The 22,496-nt window shown below is 37.4% G+C and overlaps 1 protein-coding gene across 3 annotated transcripts in view; it reads left to right on the forward strand.

Annotated features, from left to right (window-relative positions):
* FRMD3 (FERM domain containing 3) overlaps positions 1 to 15,279 on the forward strand; it is a 120,787-nt gene extending 105,508 nt beyond the window's left edge. For all 3 annotated transcript variants that reach the window (XM_014869084.2, XM_088156045.1, XM_088156046.1), the window contains 2 exons: positions 918 to 1,039; positions 11,858 to 15,279. In XM_014869084.2, coding sequence (XP_014724570.1) covers positions 918 to 1,039; positions 11,858 to 12,453 — 718 coding nt within the window. In that variant the 3' untranslated portion in view covers positions 12,454 to 15,279. The remainder of the gene's footprint in view (positions 1 to 917; positions 1,040 to 11,857) is intronic.
* Positions 15,280 to 22,496: the final 7,217 nt, after the last annotated feature.

Here is a 22,496-nt window from a genome sequence, read left to right on the forward strand (position 1 = left end):
ACCTTTAGCAACACACAGTTCCATCTTCTGACTTGCAATAAGTCCTTTGTTCAGTTTGTTTATGTGGAATTTTAAGTAGAGTCTTTTGTGCAGAATTGAAATGCATTTTGTGAACCTTCAGCACTGTATCAACATACCATTTGCAGTTTTTGCTTTCATCTTTGCTTTTGTCAAAGTAAATATTTTATAATATAATGGTTAAGATTTACTGCAGGACTCTTGCTTCAGGCCTGTATCATGTAAATCCTAGATAACATATTCAAAAGAGCCATTTTATATTCTCAGTAATATATTTTTTGGCTAATAAGCATCTTGACTGAAGAAAATCAGCAGCATTCCTAAATCTTTCCAGAGCATATTCAACCTGCATAACCTGCTACCAGGAAAGCCTCTTAGAGTGAAGTAAGACAGGAAGGAGAACCAGCCTGAGTGCTGGGAGGCATGATGCAGAGGCAGCATCTGGGCTGTGTGGGCATGACTGAGAGCAGTCTGTATCTGTAAACCACAGGGATACAGCTGTTCCTGCTTTAGTCTTTGATCCTCAGCGCTCAAACTGTAACAAATCCTTTATCCAGCTCTAGAGGCAATGAAACAACTTTCCCCTTCCTTGAATCCAAGTACTGATGTATTCTGTGCACTGTGGGGAGGAGCGACACGCTGGAATCCTGCCTGAGACAAAAGGAAGTCAGGCAGTGTACAGGAGGTAAATCAGCACAGAGCCTCTCACACTTCAGATATTGAAACCTGTACCTCTGTGGAGGGTGCACCGAGCACAGCTGAAAGCAGTGTTCAATGTGTAGAGCTTTTTACAGCAGCTCAAGGCCTAATAATGTGTGCAAAATCATCCTGCGATGAGACCTGCTGCTCTGCAGCTATTCCCAGCAAGCAAACTGACCCTGTTTTCCCCCTTCTTTTAGAACCAGCATTACCCAGAGCCGCAGCTCTCCCTCCTTGAACAAGCAACTCATAATCAACATGGAACCTCTGCAGCCTCTGCTTCCTTCTCCCTGTGAGGAGGAAGAGGTTCCTTTAGATGAAGGTGAGTCACTTACCCAATTCCTGTCGATATTTATTACAAAGTATATGGAAAAAGGTGTGATACTGACTCAGGGATATGGAAAATAATCCAATAATTTTCATTAGGAATACATCATTCAACCTCTGTATGTCATACCCAGAGACGATCGCTATCTCAAGAAACTGTGCATAAGGCTTTATGCAAGATACATTGTGAGGAAAGTTACTGCTATTTGATTTCTGTTTAAAAAAATCTTTAAAATTGTCAGGCAAAAGAATCTTAGGAAATAGATAGTCTCAAGATGGCACCTTATTCTAATAGTGTCAGCAGTCTCTCAGGAGTGAAAATGGGCAGTTTACTGTTGGATATTTTGTTTTTCTGAATTCTCTTTACTTTTATATTTCCTTTTTTCTGCTTTAGTCTGCTAATTTAATTTCCTTGACAAAAAAAGGACGTTACTTGAAGATCAGCTATGAAAGATCTTCTGTTAATTTATTTTCCTTGACAAAAAGGGATGTTATGGAAAGATCAGCTTCAATTTATTCTGTAAAACAATATTTTCCATGTATTTCTTTATTTCTTGATATTTCAAATATCATATTGAACACCTTTCTTTTTGGGACAGAGTGACTACAAACAATGACATGAGCACCATTGGCAGCTTAAATGAGCATAATTGCCTTTGTCCTAATACAAATGAAGCCAACCAAACAAAATCTGACACTGGCTCTTGCTTGAGATGTAGTGAGATAATTGTCTGAGAAGTTGGGAAATATGGTCTTTGCTGTTGCTTTGTTTTGGTCAGTTGGAAACAGAAAATAGCTGAGTATCTTTTTCATGGGAGTATGTCCTAATTTTATTTTATAGAAGCTGTATGAGCATGTTTTGTTCATTCTTGGGAGTTTGGACACTGAATGTAGCAAGCACATGGTAAATTACCTTGTTTGTGTGCATACGTTATTATAATTAGTAGTAGCAGCTGTTAGTTTTAACAGGTAATTGTTTACCTCTGCTGTGAAATACGTGTATCTGAGAATTTGCCTTCTAGCAGCCAAGTACCACCGCTGTGTTTCCTCTGAGCAGTTGTCACCACAGCAGAGTATAACAACAGCTTGCTGCGTGCAGCCACACATCCTTGTTTGCATCCTGTAACCACACTTAGAACTCTAGGCAATGAAATCCATTTTTGGAAACTGGTGACTTATTGCTATGTGCTCACCAGACAGTTCTTGTTGTAAATGTTTGTGTTACATAAGTTTGAAAACTCCATTTCCTTGCAGTCCGACAGATTGTTGTTACTATGATGAGCTAATAGACATATTTACTGCTGCTATTTAACCACATACTTTATATGTTGTTAAATATCACCAGCTGCTAAGTTAACAGTATTTAGACTTTTGCAGTCTTTTCCTGCAGAAAATTTGGCTATATTATCAAATTGAGGCTTGAACTGATCTCACAGCTCTCCAACAGTGATGCTGGCTCTCTTCCCAATATCCATTTCTGTGGATTCCCACCTTCTCCTTTGCATCAGCACTAATCATACCAGTGTGAACTGGTAGAAGGAGTTAAAAAAAACCAACAAACCCCAAAGAAACAGAAAATAAAATAAATTCAAAACAACCACAGCAAAACCAAACCAAAACAACAGCAAACCAAATTAGAACAAAAGCCCCCCAAAACAAACAAAAGACCCCTTAACTGTGCAATGTCCTATTATTGCCTGACTCAACTTTTGATTGGCTCTGCAAGAGGGTCAAAAAAGGTCCTGTGTTGGGGTAAGGGCATGAGCAGGGCAGGAGGAGAGGGGAGGCATCCAGTCCTGAGACTGACACAGTTGCCTTGGGAAACTGCTTTTAGCGTGCTACAGGCATGAAACAGCCTTGGTATCTCTCTATATGTCTCGGCCCAGTGAAGCAAACTTTAATTTTTGTTGTTCCAAGGGAAAAAGTCAATGCTATCAGATCAGTAATTCATGCATGAAGTCTCAGCACAGAAGTATCGAGTGAATGAAAAAGAAGCTTTTATCACTTTGTCAAAACCACATTAATATCCTGTGACTGGAGAGGTAGGGTTTTGCCTTTAAAAAAAAAAAATAGTCCACTCAAATAAGTGAAGCCGTGATAGCATCTGGTGCTAGAAAATTCACCAGGATACCACCTGCAAAATAGTTGCCAAGAAATCAGGACGGGCAGTAATCTGTCTCCCCAAAATCAGATGATAAAAGAAGCAGCCACAGAATCTGTACAGAAGCACTACAAGAAATACGATGTGTTCAACTACACATGGAGCACAAACTGAGATATAGTCAGTGCTGGTGAGGCTGCACCTCAAATTCTGTGTTCAGTTCTCTGGGCCTCTCACTGAAAGAAAGTGATTGAGGGGCTGGAGAATGTGCAGAGAAAGGCACTGGTGTGAGTGAAGGGTCTGGAGCACAAGTCCTACGAGGAGCATTTGAGGGATCTTGTTTAGTCTTGAGGAGGCTTGGGGTGACCTTATCACTCTCTACAACTCGCTGAAAGGAGTGTGCAGCCAGGTGGGGATTGGTCTTGTCTCCCAGGTAATAAGTAACAGACAAGAGAAAGTGGCCTCATATTGCACCTGAGAAGGTTTAGTTTGGATATAAGAAAAATTTCCTTACCAAAGGGATGGTCAGACATTAGAACAAACTGTCCAGGGACATGGTTGAATCAACCTCCTTGGAGCATTCAGAGGTGTGTGGGTGTGGTGCCTGGTGACACGAACGTAGCAGTGCTGGGTTAACAGACTTGATAATCTTTCCAACCTTAATGATTCAATGTACTGAATGAGCACACAGCTGCTACCATCAGTCTAATTGTCTGTCTCTGTGAAGGTACTCAGCTGTGTAAGATTTCGTTGTAGAGGAGAGGCATGTGGAGCTTTTGTAGGTACAACTATTTTAATTTTTTTTAGATAGTCTCTTGCTGAGAGTTAGTATAGACCGGCAGTTTCTGAGTCAGTTGTAAGATTTTAAGATTTCTCCCTTAGTTATGAGCAGATAAAACTGTAGGGAGCAATTTGAAATTAACATGGTTATTTCTCTTTTGCATAAACATGGTCACATGAAAGATAAATGATAGATTTTACTTCTCAACATCAGTATGCAGGAACACACTGGCCTTTTTTCCCCTTGCACTAAGATTTGACGCCTTGGATATTTTTGTGCTTCTGTGTGGTTCAGCTGTTATGCTGGCAACTGCTAGCTGAGATGGATGCTGTGGAAGTTTGCAATGTATGTTATGAGGCATTTGGAAATGTTTCAAATGTTGGGAATCTTTCACAACCTTGTCTGGGTGACACTTGAGTCCTTGTATAGGCCTTCCTTTATGTATTGAATACATAGGTGGTTAGATTTTTGTAAGAATTCACGCTTTCCAGTTTTTGTAGCCATGTACACAATCAAGAGTCAATCCCTTTTAGTTCGAAGTTAATGATCCTATTTTGGTTATGAGAATAAAAATGAGAAAAGAAGACAGAATCTTACTTTTGAAGGGGTGATAAAATGGAGTTAGGAAGCAAAGGGGTACTTCATCTTCCCTCACACCCACAAGAAAGTGCATGCAGAAAAGGAAAGGAAGAGAGAAATCTTTGCTCTGGCAGAGGAATGAGTAAACATTTCCTCTGCTGGATATTTGGATATGTGTGGGTAAGATAGCCACTGTAAAGATGCTTTCCAAAAGCTTCATTGAAGCAGATGTCTTTTGTGAGAGAAACATCTGAGTGTAAAATAGACATTTGCAGGACTCTGTCCCCTACTCCTCTTATTCCCACATATTTGCATGCACATCACTGATTTTTTGGTACAAGGAGAACAAGGATGTCAGATAATGAAGACTCAGATATCACAAGATGTCATGAACATTACGGATGAGTGTTCTGGAAAGTGAGAGACTACATTCCCACCAGTACACTCCTTCCAGTTTATCTCTTCTCTTTGGCTTTGGTGCATCAGGAAAGAGTTTCTTTCTCACTAGGATAGTGTGATGTTATGCATATAGTTGTCTTCCAGTTCCCAGCTGGAGCAAGTTAGCAGCAACTAGCATGGGTGCATCATGATCTTTTTGGGAACCTGTATATCTCTCTGGACAGGAACAGGGAAGTGCCTAGTCTTTTAAGACAATATTTGTTTCTGGTGGATAAGAATCTGTCCAACAACTGTCCTCAAGTGGTAACTGGAGCTCATATGTAAAGAGAGATTTTTTTTTTTCAGATATAAATTTTCTGTTCTTGTTTTTACATGGGCAGGTCAGTTTTCATTCTAGGCTAGAGATGAATGTGTTTTCATCTCACTGCTTTGCTTTGTGACTAAGGTTTGTAAGCACAGCATAGGGTTTTTCCATTGTATCTACATGTTTCACAAATAATTTCCAGGCAGTGACGGGGAACTGACATTACTGGCATATTAAAGCTTTTTAGAAAAAGAATGGGACTATGAATGCTGACCTCTTTTTTAACTGCACTATGTGTTTGTGCCTTAGATATTTTTATGCCTCTGTGTGTAGTTCAGCTGTTATGCTAGCAACTGCTAACTGAGACGGGTGCTGTGAAAGTTTGTATTGTACATTATGAGGCATTTGGAAATGTTTAAAAATAACCTCTGATTCTGTTCCCTGCTGGGATATTTTTGTTGGCCATGTTAGAAGCTTGTCATTTGATTCATTGAGAGCAACTTGTATTAGTCTCTTCAAACGCAGTGGGAACTTAATAAAAGGTCAAAGCTGGTATGGCTAGAGCTTTTACAAGACCTTGAGAAGAGGAATTAATAGTCAAAATGGTGAAATGTCTTGTAAAAATCCAAACCAAGAGAAGCATTCATTTGCGGATGGTTAACCACTGCAACAAGGAAGTATGCATTCGTTTACTGCGGCATGGCTCCAAGATCACAGCCAGAAGGGCTGGTAAATTTACATTTATTTTACTCAAACCCCTTTTTAAAACCCTTTTACCCTAGTTTATGTATAATAATTGTCTCTTGGAAAGGAATTGCACTTGTACAATTAAATTGTACTTGTACATGTAAATGACGTATGGCAGAGAATAAGAACAAATTACTGACAAGAACAAAGTTGTAAATGGAGAATGAATGAGACAAAACTTTTTTTTTTTAATATCTTACAGAAAATTGTGGATTTATTTGTTAATTGGCAATGAATGGGGGACTGGAATTTTGCCTTTATATTTTTCTGGGACTGAAGTGGGGGGGAAATACTTTGAAACTGTAGTAATTTATGACAAAACTAAATAGTTGTTAAACTAGAAGGCAGTAGATTTTAAATGTGAGCTGAATGCAGTAGCTGAGACAGCTCAGCTTTTTTACTTCAGTGAGTTTTGTACACAGGAGGAGTGCAACCCAAGCAACAAAAAGCATTCTGTATTGCTTTGGACAGAAAAGTGGTGGTTTTTTAGGAAATGCCTTTGCCAGAGATCTATTGCCCTCCTGTCAATAAATATGTCCATTTCCTTAATGTCGTAAGACATTTTAAAATTTGTTGTTCCGTGCTTTCTGTAGTACTGTTTGCTTTGGATGTTTGGGCACCTATAGGTTAAATTATTTCAGTTTTTGCTAACCTATATTAAATCTTTGCATTGAATCTTCATTTCAGGAATTTGTTTTTAATCAATGGATTAACTGAAAATATTCTGGGAAAGATTAGAATATTGTTACACTTTTGATATCTGAATATTAGAAAGCAATGAGGGCAGTAGGTGCAGGAGAAACTGCTTCTTGCAGTGATTTGTCTCTGACTAGCAACAGCTCCTGGTTGTCTTAGTTTCTTGAATTCACAGTAGGATCTATGAGAATGCACCTAATTCCCTTGATTCAAATATAGTAGCAAAATTGGAAAAACATTGCTATTGACATGTGTTCTGTATTCTTACATCTCAGATGTTAAATACTGGCTCCAAATAGATGCAAGACATCTTGTTGGTTTAATATAATGACACTAATCCTAAGAGATTTGTATGTTGGGAGTACATTCGTTCTTAAACACCTTGATTTTGTAGTACTGTTCATAGTATGTAATTCCATTTGAAGTACACATGCAACAAAAAAAAAATCAACATATAAAATGCAAAGCAGCATCAAAGCACAGGAGGTAGCTCGTGCAAGACTCCTAACATGGGACATAATTCCTCGGGAGAATTCCATTGTGACCCTTTCAGAACAGCGCTGGCTTGTGCCAGGAGGGGTCACCAACATGGGGTGGGAATGCTGAAATGTCCCGCTTGCCTTTTTGCCTGGGTGCTGAGCTTTCACATCAGTACTTGACTCTTTTCAGCCTCACTATTTTTGGCATGCTGCTGGACACTGAGTCACTGCAGGTCCATCACCAGGTCCTTCTTTCTCTGAACTGCTGAAATGTATCTTGCCTTCTCATTCCTGCTCCCGTGATACACAGTTGTCTCTCCCTGATGCTTCCTTCAGTCCTATTGCTGCTTAATCCTGTTTCTGGAAGGGGATCAACAGCTCTGGGTTGAACTCCTAGGCCAGAGGGAGATTGAAGACAGGCATCCCAGAATGCCTGCCATGCAGGATGCTCTGCTCTGCTTCTGCCTCTGTGCTTTGGGTGCCCTTTGTGGGGTGAGAAAAGCAGAGCAGTGACCTTCAGTGGCTGTTCTAGCTGTGACATTGAACACCACAGCTCAGCACAGCTGGGAGGCGAGCTGTGACACCAAAACATGCAACTCATATGAACTGGTGGCTGGGACAGGGCTTTGCTCCCTTCTAGAAGTTCCTCTTAGATTAAAGCAAACAGTAATGGCCAGCAGGAAGGCCAGGTCACTGCCTAAAAAGGAGCTACTATAAACTGTCATTGATTAACCCTCCTTGCAAAGCTATAACAGGTGTCTTTATGGGCACTGGATGTGGGTATGGTACAAATCTGTGACCTCCTGTTTCTGAGGGCAGGAGGTCTGGCTGTGATGCAAATCCTGCTTGACATAGATCCTGTATAGGGAAATATTTAAATTAATTCTAGAGTCTCTCTCATTTTTCTACATTTTCTTTGTGACATTCAGGCACTTTTCTCATGTCAGAAAAATCACTTTCTCCTTCCCTCGGAAAGGTCATTCTATTCATAGAACAAATGAATTTTGTGCACATGGAAAATAAGCAAAGGATACATGATATTTCCAGAGGAAGAAGTAAAAAAGACAGGAAGGATTCCTCCTAATTGCATCCTGGCTGGCCTCTTTGATTTACACACGTGTATGAAAAGTTCTCTCTGTTCCACTGTTCTCTCTGGACCATATCTAATTTTCCTTTTCTCTTTAAAATTCACACCTGTTCCTTTCTGCAATATAAAAGGCTGTTACAGGTATGTAATTGTGTTTCTGGTAAGAAAAGCTGTGTGCAGGATATCCGGCCAACAGACGATGTGTGAGCTGAATTTTTAAATTAGCAGATGGTAGGTTTTTCTGGGGTGCTGTACTCCCAGCAACTGCAGCTTCTTAAGAATGGTGGAGCTAGAGCTGCCCTTCATTTTGTTAATCCTCAGCTGCTGGTTTTGGCCCCTGTAGAAATAGTAGCAGCTGACTACATTTATGTCACTTCTTTCCCATTTGTGTTCGCAGCAGATGACCACACTAATCTCATGTCTTATTCAGCAGTTCATGTTCCTGGTTTGGGGCAATCACAGTATTTGGTGGAAGAGGAATACCGAATTTCACCTAGGATCATGAGATCTCTGGCTTTGTAAAATTTGTTCAGTTCACAGAAAATTGTAGCAAACCTACAAGAAATAAACTGGAGTTTGTTTACCTGATATTCTAGTAATCTGTATTAGAAATTTCTGATTTATGGAATGTAAATTGCCAGTAAGAATATAAAGTAAAGAATGGAAAGAAGAAGTTCTTCTCAAATATAATTTAATTCTCAACTCATAGTTCTTTGAATCTGAACACCACATCAGTTTTACTATTGTTAAAGAGGTAGCAGACTTCTCAAAATCATGCCAACAAATTATATAAAATTTGTTATAAAGGTAGTATCAAAATAATTGTTATGTATTAATGAGAGCAAAGGATTTGCAGTAGAGTGGTAGAATAATTAAAAATTATTAGGAGTTGGGCTTGCTTAAACTTTAATATTCTATTTTTCCATTGCAGTATTTTGAGGATTTTTTTCCTTTTAACTTGATTTTATTACTTCATATAACTGGCTCTCCTGAGGGCTATCTGAAAAGTAAAAAATCCGAAAAACTTTCTTCTCTCTTAATTTGTGTTACTGGAATATTCATTCTACTATGGAATTGTGGTATTTTAGTGTGATATCCTTAGGCCTACATAAGCTTTTAAATTATATTTGCCATAATGATTTTACAGTTATGTCTTTTGAAACCATCAAAATGTGAATGGTGACATACTGATCCATACATTGCAACATAGATGAAACTTTGCTGGAATCAGTCATGTTGACCCTGATTAATAGCTTGTTCTTTCCTCAGTCCTTGACTTAAAAAATGTTGTGTTGCTACAGAGAATATGAAGGGGCAAAAAGAAAAACTTCATGTATTTAATTTTTTAAAATATCAAATGAGCTTGCAGCAACAGCATTTCATGCCCATTCTAAATTTTCAAATATTGATTTACGCTAGTATTTGACTGATATAAAATGCAGTTACTTAGATTTAATAAGTTTAAATAACAAATAAAGGAGTTGGAAATTCTTAGCAGTTGAAATGAAATAGTGGAATGTAAATTTTGATGCAGCTTCAGAGCTGCAACACATTACAATTTTAATACAAACCCTTCAGCAAACAAAAATACTGACATGAAAAGGTTCTTCTGTTGCCTTCTATCAACAGGTTAACCTCACAGTCAGAAGTTTGCCACTTATTTGGGGAAAATACAGCTTTAATGAAAGTTAATATATGTTGTTCATGCTCACTATGTATTTTATGCAAGCTGAAATTTACCCTGGGGAGGAAGAGTAGGCTCAAGAATCGTAAATTGGGGTGACCTTTCTTTTTGGTAGCTGCAGCTGTCCTCCATGATGAGAAACATGATGAAGATATATTACTGACCTTGCACCTAAGCTGGCATAGAGAGACCTATGGCCAGATTTCTCAAATTTGGGAGAGTAATATTGAGTGCTTTCAACCATTTTGAAATGTCTAAGTAAATGACTCAAATTTTACTTATATTAAGAATAATTGAAAAGCATATTTGAGAATCAAATGGAAGTACTTGTATGTCTAAAGAAATGTGTAGGTTCTTAATTCTGGGTTCCTGACTTAAACAATTTTGGCTTTTGTAATTTAATGCTTCATGGGTGTACTCTCATGTAATTGCATTTGATGACCCAGCATTACCTTCTGTTACTTAGGAGAAAGATCCTCCAAATCTGTTCTCATTTCTTGGAGTTCATACACTCTGTTGCCTCATTTCAGTTGGTTTGTATCCTCCTCTTGATGGCTGTGGCAAATGTATTTCTTAATGTAAAGACTGGTTTAAACAATTAATTTCCAGAGCAAAACAAGTTTCATGCTGAAATATGATGAATTTCTAAATTAGTTGTGATAAGAGAGGACAGAGTATTTGAGGCAAGGAATTATTAGGTAGGAAGTAAAATCAAACTTATGAAAATTAAACAAATTAAATTATTGAACTAATAATTATTGAGGACAAGGTTTCAATTCAGCTATGCGCATTTCCTGCTGAAAGGAACTCTCCTGCCCCCTTTCTCCATCGCTGGTAATGTGCTGTCTCCACAGGAGCACATGACAAGCCAGTTCAGGAAGAGAAAGCATCAGATGCTAACCCAGGCTACTTGCTCAGTGATGAAATGAAAAGAAGCAGAAATTGTCTTTTTGGTCATTTGGCCAAAATGTGAAACCTCACCTGGAGCCATGGCCAGTGAGGTCTAGAGAGCAAGGAAAAGATAACAAAATACAGGGTAAGAGATCTGTCTGGGCCATTTTGAATACTTAAAAATGGAAATTTCCGTGAGGAGGTGTCTTAACATAGTTTTGTAAAGCAGATCTGTGCCCAGCTGTCCTCCTGTCCACTCCTGCGACTGACAACTAACAGCAGTCACTGAAGTATTGATGTAGCTGTGAGCAGCTAGACTTCTTTTTATTGCTATTAGAGATAGACTGGAAAAAGGAGAGTAAGTTTTGAGACGAAAGGACTTGAGCAAGGAATAGTGTCATAAGAAAGTCTCCTCTGTAAAGGGGAGAGGAGACATTTAGAGGAGTGAGGAAAGAACAAAAGAACTAGAAAAACTAGGAAAAAAAAGGACATGAGAAGAAGCTTTTTTAACACGTGAGGGAGGTTGTTAGAAGGCTTTTCCAATGATATCTAATCCTAATATCATGTGTTAACCTTACTCTCCTTTTTCCCTTTTTACTGTTAACATGAATTTATCATAATAATTTATTGTGTCTTTTTAATGCTATGCTCTATTCTCAACCTTAGCTATCATCTTACCACACTCACTCATCTCAAAGCAGTGAGAGTTGGTAGTTTTTGTTGTTGTTGTTAATATTATACGACAAAGAGTACCAGTTCACACAGGTAGTTGGCATTAATTTATGCCAGAAGTCAGATAATAAGCTGCTCTCTTTTCTGGTTTGCACTATACTATTATCCTCTTTAGCAGATCTGATGTACTACAGTGTTGTAAAGATACTGTCCTCTTCAAAAACCTTTTCCAGTTTTTGGTAATTGTGTACAGTCTAGTTTTAATATGCAGAATTATTGCAAAATCTTCTTTCCATACATCTGTTAGATACTCTTGGAAGGTTGACTTTTGGTACCAGGCTGGAGAATTTTAGTATCATTGTTTTAATTGTGTTGCTTATCTCATTTTTTCAGGTATCCAACTGCCAAAGGAAGAGGAGATTTCAGTACCTGTGACTTCAAGCTCTCCAGTAAAGGATACTGGGAAGGATGTTGATCTCGGCATTGAACAGGAAGAGAAGATGAAAGAGGAGCCCTTAACCATCTCAGAGCTGGTATACAATCCAAGTGCCAGCTTGCTGCCCACACCGGTGGATGATGAGATTGACATGCTTTTTGATACCTGTCCGAGAGCAGAGAATGAGAAAGATGACACCGATTCATTTGAGGAACTTGAAGCAGATGAAAACGCATTTTTAATTGCAGAGGAGGAAGAACTGAAAGAAGCTCGGAGAGCCCTCAGGTGGAGCTATGACTTTCTAATGGGCAACATAGAGGTGAATGCTTTTGTGAAGAGTTTCTCCAGACTTCTTCTTGTAGGTCTTGGACTTTTGTTGTTTGTGTTCCCCCTTTTCCTTGTTCTCTTGGAGTCGGACCTTCAAATCTCTTTCCTTCATGAAATCCGCCAGACGCCGGAGTTCCAGCAGTTTCATGTTGAATATTACTGCCCCCTTAGGCAGTGGATGGCTTGCAAAATAAACTTCATCCGTGATATGCTGGGCAGCTTTTAAATTTTACAAGAATATGATATAACTAAGGGCTATATTCAAAATTTCAGTTAGTGACAACTTTCCATAATGCCCCTGGGCCCATCTGTTGGCAGCTGCTGTCATATCTTTATGCACAGTTTTCTTTACAGAGTCTTCAGGTTCTTCAGTTCCCTTTACATGCTTAAATTGCCATTTTAGTTACCAGCTTATGCAGCCACCTCTCAATAACCAAAAAGCAGCTTTATTTTAATTATATTTCAGACTTCCAGTTCATTTATTGCATTATATAAGACAAGGTCATAATAAGTTTTGTTGTCCTTAACCTTTCAATCCATGACACTATAACTGATTATATTGAAAGAAAACATTTTTGAATATACTCCTTAGTGCAACAATCTCTTCTAACCAATGCCTATACAAGCAATGTTTATGCTGGGTTTTTGGGTTTTGTTTGTTTTTCTGTTTGTTTGTTTTTTTTAAATTTTTATGTGTTTAAGACATTTTGGTAAATTTTTAGTAAAAGACAACTTATGGTGTTATTTAATGTACAGTGGTAAGAATAATGCAGAGGGGCATGTAGGGTGTTTTTAGTGTTTTACCAGTTATTTGTTTTTAAGCTAGGGCTGGAGAATGAATGAATTTAATGTAGCTTTATACAAAGGGACTGTGTTTGGTAAACACATGGAAAGTTTACTCAAGTTCAGTAGGGGCTGCCTGGGAAGGTGAAATGATAGCAAGTATGCAAAAGAATTTCTGAAAGCTTGGGGAAGTGAGCAGAACTGAAATGATCCTTCCTCTTACCTGTCAGGTTGTCTTCCACTTTATCAGTTCTGTAGAAAGTCTTTACAAGATAGTCCAAGTATGTTTAGAGAAAGATTGAGTCTTCAGTCTAAATGTAGATTATTGTACATAATGGGAGACAATAATAGACAAAAAAAAAAAAAAAAAAGGAAAAAAAAAAGAGAAAAAAGGACCCAAAAATAAATCAGTAGGTGAGCGAGCTACTTTTAAAAACCCTAAAGAAGATGAAAAGATGAAACGGGAATAAATTTTTCATACTTCTTTAAAAAAGCAAAGCATTAGGCTGTACAGTTGATATAAAAATAGTCTACTGGCTCACAATTAAAGGCTTAAACACTTTAAGAGATGCATCTTCATGCTTGATGCCCTTTATGATTAATCTCTAAGACAACATATTTTCTGTGCATACTAATATGCTTCCTTTCACATATAACACCATACTTACCCTCATTCCTTGTTATTATGAACCCAGTTACAAGATCTAATACTGTTCTGTGTAACATGGATTTGTATATCTAAAGGTATTCCAATATAGCTTAGAGAATATACTTACATAAAATCTTGTCAATGCTGAGAACATATGAAAGCCCTCAAATATACCACAGAGGTTGTATTTAAGACAAGAAAGTTTTTATTCCTCCTCTCCCACAATCTTAGTGCAGCCTTGTTTCATATTTAGATGAAGGAGTTTTGGCTTCAGACTCTTTCTCCTACTTAGACATTTATGAATTGGAGACATATTTGTGGCTATTTTATTAGATGTGCATTTAACACGCTGTAACCACATGTCTAATTCCTACTAAATAAATTCCTTTAGTTTCAATATCAGGGAATTGCTTTTGCTTGGTTTTCTCTTGTAAGCCTTTGCAAGTGTCTAGTTTTAAAATGGCAATTTTCATAGAGGATTTTTCCTTCCCTTCTAATCTTCTCCAGTTTTTAAAAGATTGAACAGTTATTGGACTTAGGAATTCTGTTCCTCAGCTGAAAACTTTTGGATTGCTATTTGTCTCCCTTCCAACAAAGACTAAATTAAACAATTGTGGTTTTTTATTGTCTTTGTCCTTGCTAACCTGTTTCCCAGAAGAATCACTTATGATTAGTTATTTATCGTCTGTTTTTTCCTATGCTACTTGCAGCTAAATGATCCTTTCCCACAAGGTAATAATCATTCAGCCTAATAGAAATGGAGAGTGAACAAATGTAGACATTTGGTCTTAACTGGAAATTACTCATTTGCATTGTTGTTAAACAAAGGGGTCAGAAAAGGTGTTTTCAGTGGTGAAGGCTGTGAGAGCAGAAATCCTACTGGACTGTGAAGACATGGTTCCATACAACCTCCTAGAAAGTCTGATAATCACTTAAAAAAAAAAGTTGGATACGATACACTTGAATTACAGCACTCCAGGAGTAGGAGTATTGTAATGCTTGATTTAACTCTTAGAAATCAGTCAGAAAATAGCTCAGTTGCATGAGAACATAATCTCAACAATTGTGCAGTGCAGTGAAGTTTTATATAGGGTTAAATGCAAGTGTATGTGCACATGTGCTTGCATTTCATAATCATGGGCATACATTCAGACCTGGCCTTTTAAAATTCTCACTTTTCCTTCCTATATTCTCTGGTCTATCAAAGTAATTTAACTAAAAGTCATGAGAGTCTTGTAACAAAGGCCAGGACCATGTCACACACAGAAGGACGTGGCTGGGCACATTCAGAGAGAGTAGCAGCTTTTTACTAGAAAAGATGACAGACTTGGACTATGGACCGTCTATAGGTACAGTATTGTGTATTTTTGTCTGTGCTTGGATTATACTGTAAAATGTTATGTACTTGAAATATATTTTGTGGTTTGTCTAACATTTATAAACACAACTCTGGGAAGAATTAAAAATGGTTTTATTTCATGGAGTGTAAGGGGAAAATATACCTGTAACTTGAGCCTTATCTTTGTACAGTGAATTTCACATTTCTATATGTCAACATCCTGATTGTTTTGTATGTTGATATGATGGCAGGAATCCCTAATAAAATTACACTGGAGAAAAGCTTTCTGTAGTTATGACAGTTCTTATGGGGAAAGATTTTCTATAAATAATACTTTTTGTCACAAAGTACTTGGAATATAATATAGTATAATTTCTTATGACTCTTACGATGTTTTCAATATGATTTTCTTTATTCACCAGCTGGTGAGACACTAAAAAGCACTTTAATATAGGATGTTATTAACATCCTCTAATAAGCTTTAGGCTCGTTTACCAAGAGGCTGGTGTTTGCCTGGTTACCACATGAGAGTGAGTCAGAGTCCTGAGACACAATTGCTACACACAGAGTAAAAAGTGACTCAGGCCTTGTCAGTGGACATACGGCTACAACCTTTTGTTATGCAGGAAAAGCTGTGCTTTCTTACATTGAGTTGGTTTGGAGCTCTGACAGTGCAAAAGTATTTGGTAAGAAATGTACAGTCAATTGTAATGAAGCAATTGATTATAATTCTGGAGCTAAGAGAAATAGAAGCTACTTCATGAACACATAAAAGCTTTAGATGAAGATATTGCTGTACTGTATAGAAAGTGACAAAATCTAAATAGACTCTGGCAATTTGAAACGTAAAATCCAGGACTATATAGTAGAGGTAGACCTATTTATTCAGTTGAAAGGATTGCAATACAGCCTTCAAAAGAGGTTGTGCTCCTGCTTTAAGGTAAGACTAAAATATATCCTCCTCAACACTGTTTGCATTCTGAAGTCCCTACTATAATTTATGAAACTAGCATTTGTAAAACAAAGTACTTTTACTTTGGGTAGAAACTCAGCATTTGCCATTACTTCTTTCTGAATCATCACACAAATTTCTCTAAAATTACAACTCATTGAAATGTCATGCCAAAGGTGCATTTGAAGAAATCAGGCTGCATTTTTTGGTGCTAATGGTCACTTTAGGTCCTTGACAATAGATGGATTGACCAAACTGGAGATCACAAGCCCCAGACAGCTAGAAACTTCATCTGGAAGTCAAGGTACATTTCTTAACATTTTGTTTGGCTGTGCTGACTTTTGTTGTGTTTAAATCCCAAAGGAAGTAATTCTCTCTTCTGTTTGTGTGGATTTGCTGTAGATTTCCTTAAAACTGTCATTTTATATGGAAAAAGACATGTCTGAGACACTCTGTGAAGATTTCACCTGTCACGGCTGTTAAATGCCATACCACAGGACTGATCCCATAGTCATTCTGCCCCTTTAAAAAGGTGATTTCCTCATCAGCTTTATCCTCAGAAATGTGAGGGAGCTGCTATGACATTTAGAAGCTGTCTTGGTTAGAGTTTTTTTCTCTAAAGGCAGGTGACTGATGTTCATCTCAGCCAGGTGAACTCCCTGCAGCAATCCTATTTTGCACTGTTACAAAAGTTCACAGTTTGCCCACGGGTCTTGTAGCTCACTGCTAGAAAGCATGGACACTATGTGTCTCTGTGATGCTTAAGGGTGAATATGAATTTATAGCTGTGGCACAACCCAGCACACTGATCAGACACACATCAAAGGCTCTAACCAACCACAGCTCAGTGCTTGTGTGTTACACTGAAGTACAATAAGGCATTAATTTCTGCTTCAGCATCATATAGTGATGGAGCACAAAACATAGTTACAAAAATAAAAATTCAACATATGGTTGAAAAACTACCTGTTTTATTTATTTCATTCTGACCTTTCCCATATTAACTCACTTTTAATTTCACTGAAGACATGCTTGTTGAGCTCGTGAGATGGCAGATACTTTGGAGAAACAAAGTGGCCCCCTAGAATCTTCACCAGTGATGAACAAATATTACCAACTAATTGCTAGTAAAATACATTTTTAAATTAATTTTAGTCCACATTTAGGCTACATTTCTTTGATTTAAGAATAATTAAATGTATTCTTTGAATCTATTTAACTATATATAAAGATTTAAATAGGTATTTAAATGAGTACAATGAGTATATAATTAGTAATTATTAATAAATATTATAATAATTAGTAAGTATAATAATAGTAAGTATTTCTTTGATAGAAGAATGATAAATGATTACATATGTTGACTGAATAGGGCACGTATTTCTAGAAAAAGCTTTATGGAAAGCCTCTCATTCGTAATACTATATATCTTATTTCAAATTGTAATGAAAAGCTCTACTGCATGTAGTATCTCCTGAAAAGCCTAGTTCTAAATTTTAGTTTCTATTTTAAAATATTTTCTGTGTTCCAGTATTATGTACATGAATAATTCCCTATACTATAGAGAAGTTTTGATAGGGCTGCAGGTACTTTTGAATTAACTCCTAGTGCAATGAGCCTCTCAATAGAAAATTAAATGTCATCGAATGTGTTTTTCTCAAATCTTCAGGTTCTCGGGTGTTCAGGGTCTTCTTCCCCGAGATAGGGCTGTATGCACACAATGATGTACACTTTGGGTATGGAAAAAAAAGGACTTCTGCTAAGCCAAAACTAAAGTAAAGGCTTCTGCGCACCAAGTTTGCTTAAATCTCCTTCTTGAGAGCTAAATCAACAGCTGTAATCCTCATTCAGAAGGTGTATAAACACTTGATATGCCCAACTCAGTAGCACAGTGACCATCACCACTGCTTTACTGGCTTTGCCTAGCTCATGGCATGTGCCATTTCTGCCTGAGATATGACCACAGGGAACTGCAATAACAAAGGCAATGTAATGAAATATCTCTGCTGCACTAATGGGCAAAAAACCAAAATAAACATCAACTGGTAGTGAAAAATAGACTGAGTCAATTTTGCTTCATAGCTGTCTAATTTGCTCTTGAACTTTCAACCTACTGTTAAGCCAGCATAGCTGACTTGTATTTTCTTTGGACAGGTCACCAGAAATGTTACTTACTATGTATTTGAGACCATTATTATATCCTTATTATATCATTATTATATTATATGACATTTGCAGTCTCAGATGTATGGGACATCCTCTTCACTGGTTCCCCCTGCCCTTTCCCACACACGTTATTTTCCCAAAAAGTTATTTTGGAACCTCAGAAATGAGATAAAACATCATGTCTCTAAGGAGGTGAAGTGCTCAGAGAAAGGACTCATCTTTTAATGTGCGAGCAGCCTTTGTCACAGTGCCCCATAGCTGTACTATTGTAAGTGCCCTTACAACACCAAAGCGCCCAAGTTTCATGTGGGAAAGAGAGCTTAGAAGCTGAAAACATAATTTCTACTGCTAGCCATGTACTCATGACTTCCTCCTTCATGTATGTTGTTCTTCTGATCAAAGTCTCCTTTGCTGTTCTCATTTAGGCAATTGACCTCCACAAAGCAGAAAGTTCCACCTGTCAAAATGTCATTTCCAAAGCCTCTCTTCTGCTTTCACCTCTCATGTGCAAATTTAGCACACACCCTTGATACACTAAGAATTGTACTCAACCTCAGCATAGCCCCTGAGCTGTAAAACATGTACAACTTATTCCTGAATACTGTGTACTGACCAATTTTCAAAAGTCTGTAACAGTGCATAATATGTGAAAATTTTTATAACTTGCATTGCAGCACTCACTTTGTTAAAAATCCACTATTATAGACAATTATACTATAATAGCACTCTCAGAAACTTTATAAAAAACATCAGGACCCTTATGAAACATCTGTTTCAAAGATTTTGGCTCTGCAGGTGTCACTGCTGCCTCTGAGTAACAGCTCTGGCTTTATGGTTGCACTTTGCATATTGACTTCTGGTGTTATCAGTACTCTTTTGGCAGGGCAGCAAGAAGTGAGTTTAGTAAAAGCTCGTCAACAAAACTCTGAAATCACAAGATATTCCCCCCAGAAGATCGATTAATGCATCACAAAGTACCAACCTAGAAAAAAGAATATATCAAACCTAAAATCATGTAATCACTACTAAGGGTTAATAAAATAGACCTCCCAATTAGCTAAACATTTAAAAACTCTGTACACTAGAAAGCCTTGATTATTATGGTATTTATATTCTCTCCAAAGATATACAAAGTAAGTATATAATCCTATTTGCAGTGGTATTTATCCAAGTGTTATAGATTATGAAACAAAAAGTAGAAATGACAAAAACAACAGTGGTATTATCAGCCATAAACTGAATGATCTTCAGAGATTTTTTTACTATGAGTTTGTTCATGGTTTCTTTTTCCAAATCCATCCTGTTTATAGTGAGTGCGTGGTGGATTTAACCTATTGGAAAAGCTTTAATGAAGCAGACAGGAGCTAGTAATGTGGGAAAAGCTTTTTTCAAGGTAGGTACCACATCAGACTGAACTAAAATCAGTGAAGAGATATGGAGGACCTAAGCAAGTCTTAGCAGAATATCCCAGAGCCAGGCACACTGGTCAAGGCTCAGGTAATCAGGTAATAAGGATCTCCTGCACCTGCTTAATTGCTGCCATGATGAAAGTAAAATTTAAAAGTGTAATTTAGCACTCCTGAATAATAACTTGAGGTTCCTCTCCTCCCCACAAAACAACTAACTATTTTGGTAAAGGTGTTAAAGTCCTATTCAGCTTGGATAACAGTATCACTCAATTTCATTACAACTTTAAAATTAAGTTAAATATGGAACACATTTAACCCAAATATAACTAGCATCACCAACTGTCTTAAATTCTATTGTTTCCAACCAGTATATTGTTAAGATGTATGTATGAAGATGTTAACTTATCATTCAACTATATTTTCTTTTGGTTCTTGTTCAGGTCACTGGACTTTTTATCGGTACTATAAAGACCAAAATAGAGGTAGATCTTACATATTGTTGTAAACACTTGTTCCACTGAGCTGACTATAAAGAAGCAATATATTTTATTTATTTCTTTTCCTTTTGTCCCGAAGTGATTATTGGGTTACATCACCTTGGATGTTTTAATGCATGATTCCCATATTGTAATCACTTGCTTTGTTCCATCTAAAATACTTTTACCCAATGTCTTCAAAATAATTATGAAGCAGCATCACTGCAGTTTTTTCAATACTTTTAAGACAATCACTAATTTTAAGAACATAGTTTTACATTTCTCAAAATGTATTTCCTAAGTTGTATTTTTTTTAAAAGTATACATGCCTAGCTGCTTCTAGCAATTAAAGAAAAGGAACATGGTTACTGGTACCAGATTTTTACACATATGGAAACAGCACTTTTCCAACATTATTGTAACCAAAGTGAAAAATTCATTATATAATTTCAGAGAAAAGCTGTGAGCAGAGTATAAGAAAAAGCTCTATGAACCAAGGCTAATGCAACTTAAATAAGGGGATACAGCTGTTAGTTTATGTAAAACTTTTAAAGCAGTTATAATAACAAAATTAGTTGATTATTTACTGCCTGAAATTTGAGCTTAAGTAATATTGAATGAATATGAAGAGACGTCCTTATCTCCTGGGTTGCTGGGGATCAGAAATCTGTATTTACCACTGGATAAAAAATAACCTGTAAAGCACTTGTCCTCATTTAAAAAAAATACTGTTCAAGAGTGTCCTCTTGTGGCACTACAGAATAAGCCATATGAAGTTGTCTTGTGTAGAAACACTTTTCTTAACAACAAAGATTCTGGAGTTGGTTGGGGTATTCTGGTAGATGTTTTTGTTCAGTTAGTCAGTTGAACTGCTTTAGGTTTTGTTTGGTTAGTTGTTTTTTTTGTTTTGTCTTTTTTAATGATAATGAAAAAATGTCTCCAAAAGTGTTTGCATAGGTATTTATAATTTTAGGAATAAATGTTTCAAAGTTGGTTGATCTGGGAACAAGTTTTTACACCGGTTCAGAAAGTCACAATGCCCGAGGTCTCCAGCAGCATTCCTTCTTGCCGTCCCAAGGGGATGGGGGCTGGATGGAGCTGTGAATGCACAGCCATCCTGGTCAGAGCTCTGCCTTTGTTGGCTCCCCTGTAGGGCCATGGACACATGTATTTGCACTGTATAGTACACAAAGATATATGATAGAGTTGTGACTGTAAGGCATAGTGAGAGCAGCCTGGATTTAGGTTCAGGTTGGTGTGGTTCTAATGACCCTCTCACTGGCGCTGTGCATTGCTCTGCAGGTCAAGCTTGCCTATGGCCATGCCTCTCAACCCCACTTGGACAAATGTTCATTATGCCATCGTTGTTAGCTGATGGTATCATGGATAAATGTGACTAGCCACAACTTAGATATCTCCAGTTTAATCAAACGGAAGAACTTTAGTCACTTTTTCTGCAGCCTCTCCTGTGCTTTTGAACTTACTTTTCTCACCAAACTCAAAGTAATAACAGATGATATTTTATTTGCTGAAGGACTGCTGTAGATCAGATGTCCCAGAAGTTACTGGGGATATTGAGCAGGGTCACAAAAGGGAAATCCATCCAAAGCTGATGGTCTCTGATGTGCATACACCTCACTGATTGCTCTAAAAGGTCCTGATGACTGTGGCTGCATTTCTGTGTAGGCAGCTGCCAGCCCCTGAGCACAGCAGGATGGGAGACCTCAAGAATCTAATACCACACTGGAAAATAGGTTAAAAACTGTGCTGGAGAGTAGACATGAAAAAAAGGAAACTGAAATAAAGCCAGTACAGTTGTGTAGTTGATGAGGCATGAAATGCCAGGATGAAATATTTAATTTATAAGGGATTGTTTTTTCTCTTGAACAGCCAATCACTTAAGAAAGAATAAGGTCTCACAGTACTTTTATGGAGCAGGGGTTTTTGCTGACAAATTTGATATGAAAAGTTCCTGCTAGCACTGTTCATGGTCAGGTGAATAGCACTGGGGCCTCTGCTATATTTCACCAAATGGTCTAAAAGGAAATCATCACCTCCATTATTTTATCAAGATGTTCTCTTGAATTTTATCAAAGAGCTGTCATTGATAAAATTGTTATGGTGTCTGAAAAATCTTTGAGGTGATACAAAAGAAAATTAGTTTCTAGTACTTTGTTTGTAGAGAGCATGATGGACTCACAAAAAAAGTTATCTAAGACAAAGGGCTTTAGTTTTAGACTTCATTTAGCAAGAAAAAGAAAACCAAGGATATTTGAGAATTACCCTTGGAGAAGGCAAGTAAAAGCATATGGGAGAGGCTTGCTTTGAGAACTATTGGGGGTTGATAACCTGAAAACCAGGTTTCTAAGAAGAGTTATTATAAATAAGTTTAGTATAATTTTCTTGACTGTTCAGATAGTGTTTGCAAGATGAAGCTATTTTCCATGTTCTTGGGTGTTGCTTCTGTGCCCATATCATTTGTAAATTATTTGTTT

This window comes from Sturnus vulgaris, chromosome Z (genome assembly GCF_052056855.1).
Source record: "Sturnus vulgaris isolate bStuVul1 chromosome Z, bStuVul1.hap1, whole genome shotgun sequence".
Classification (NCBI taxonomy): Eukaryota; Metazoa; Chordata; class Aves; order Passeriformes; family Sturnidae; genus Sturnus; species Sturnus vulgaris.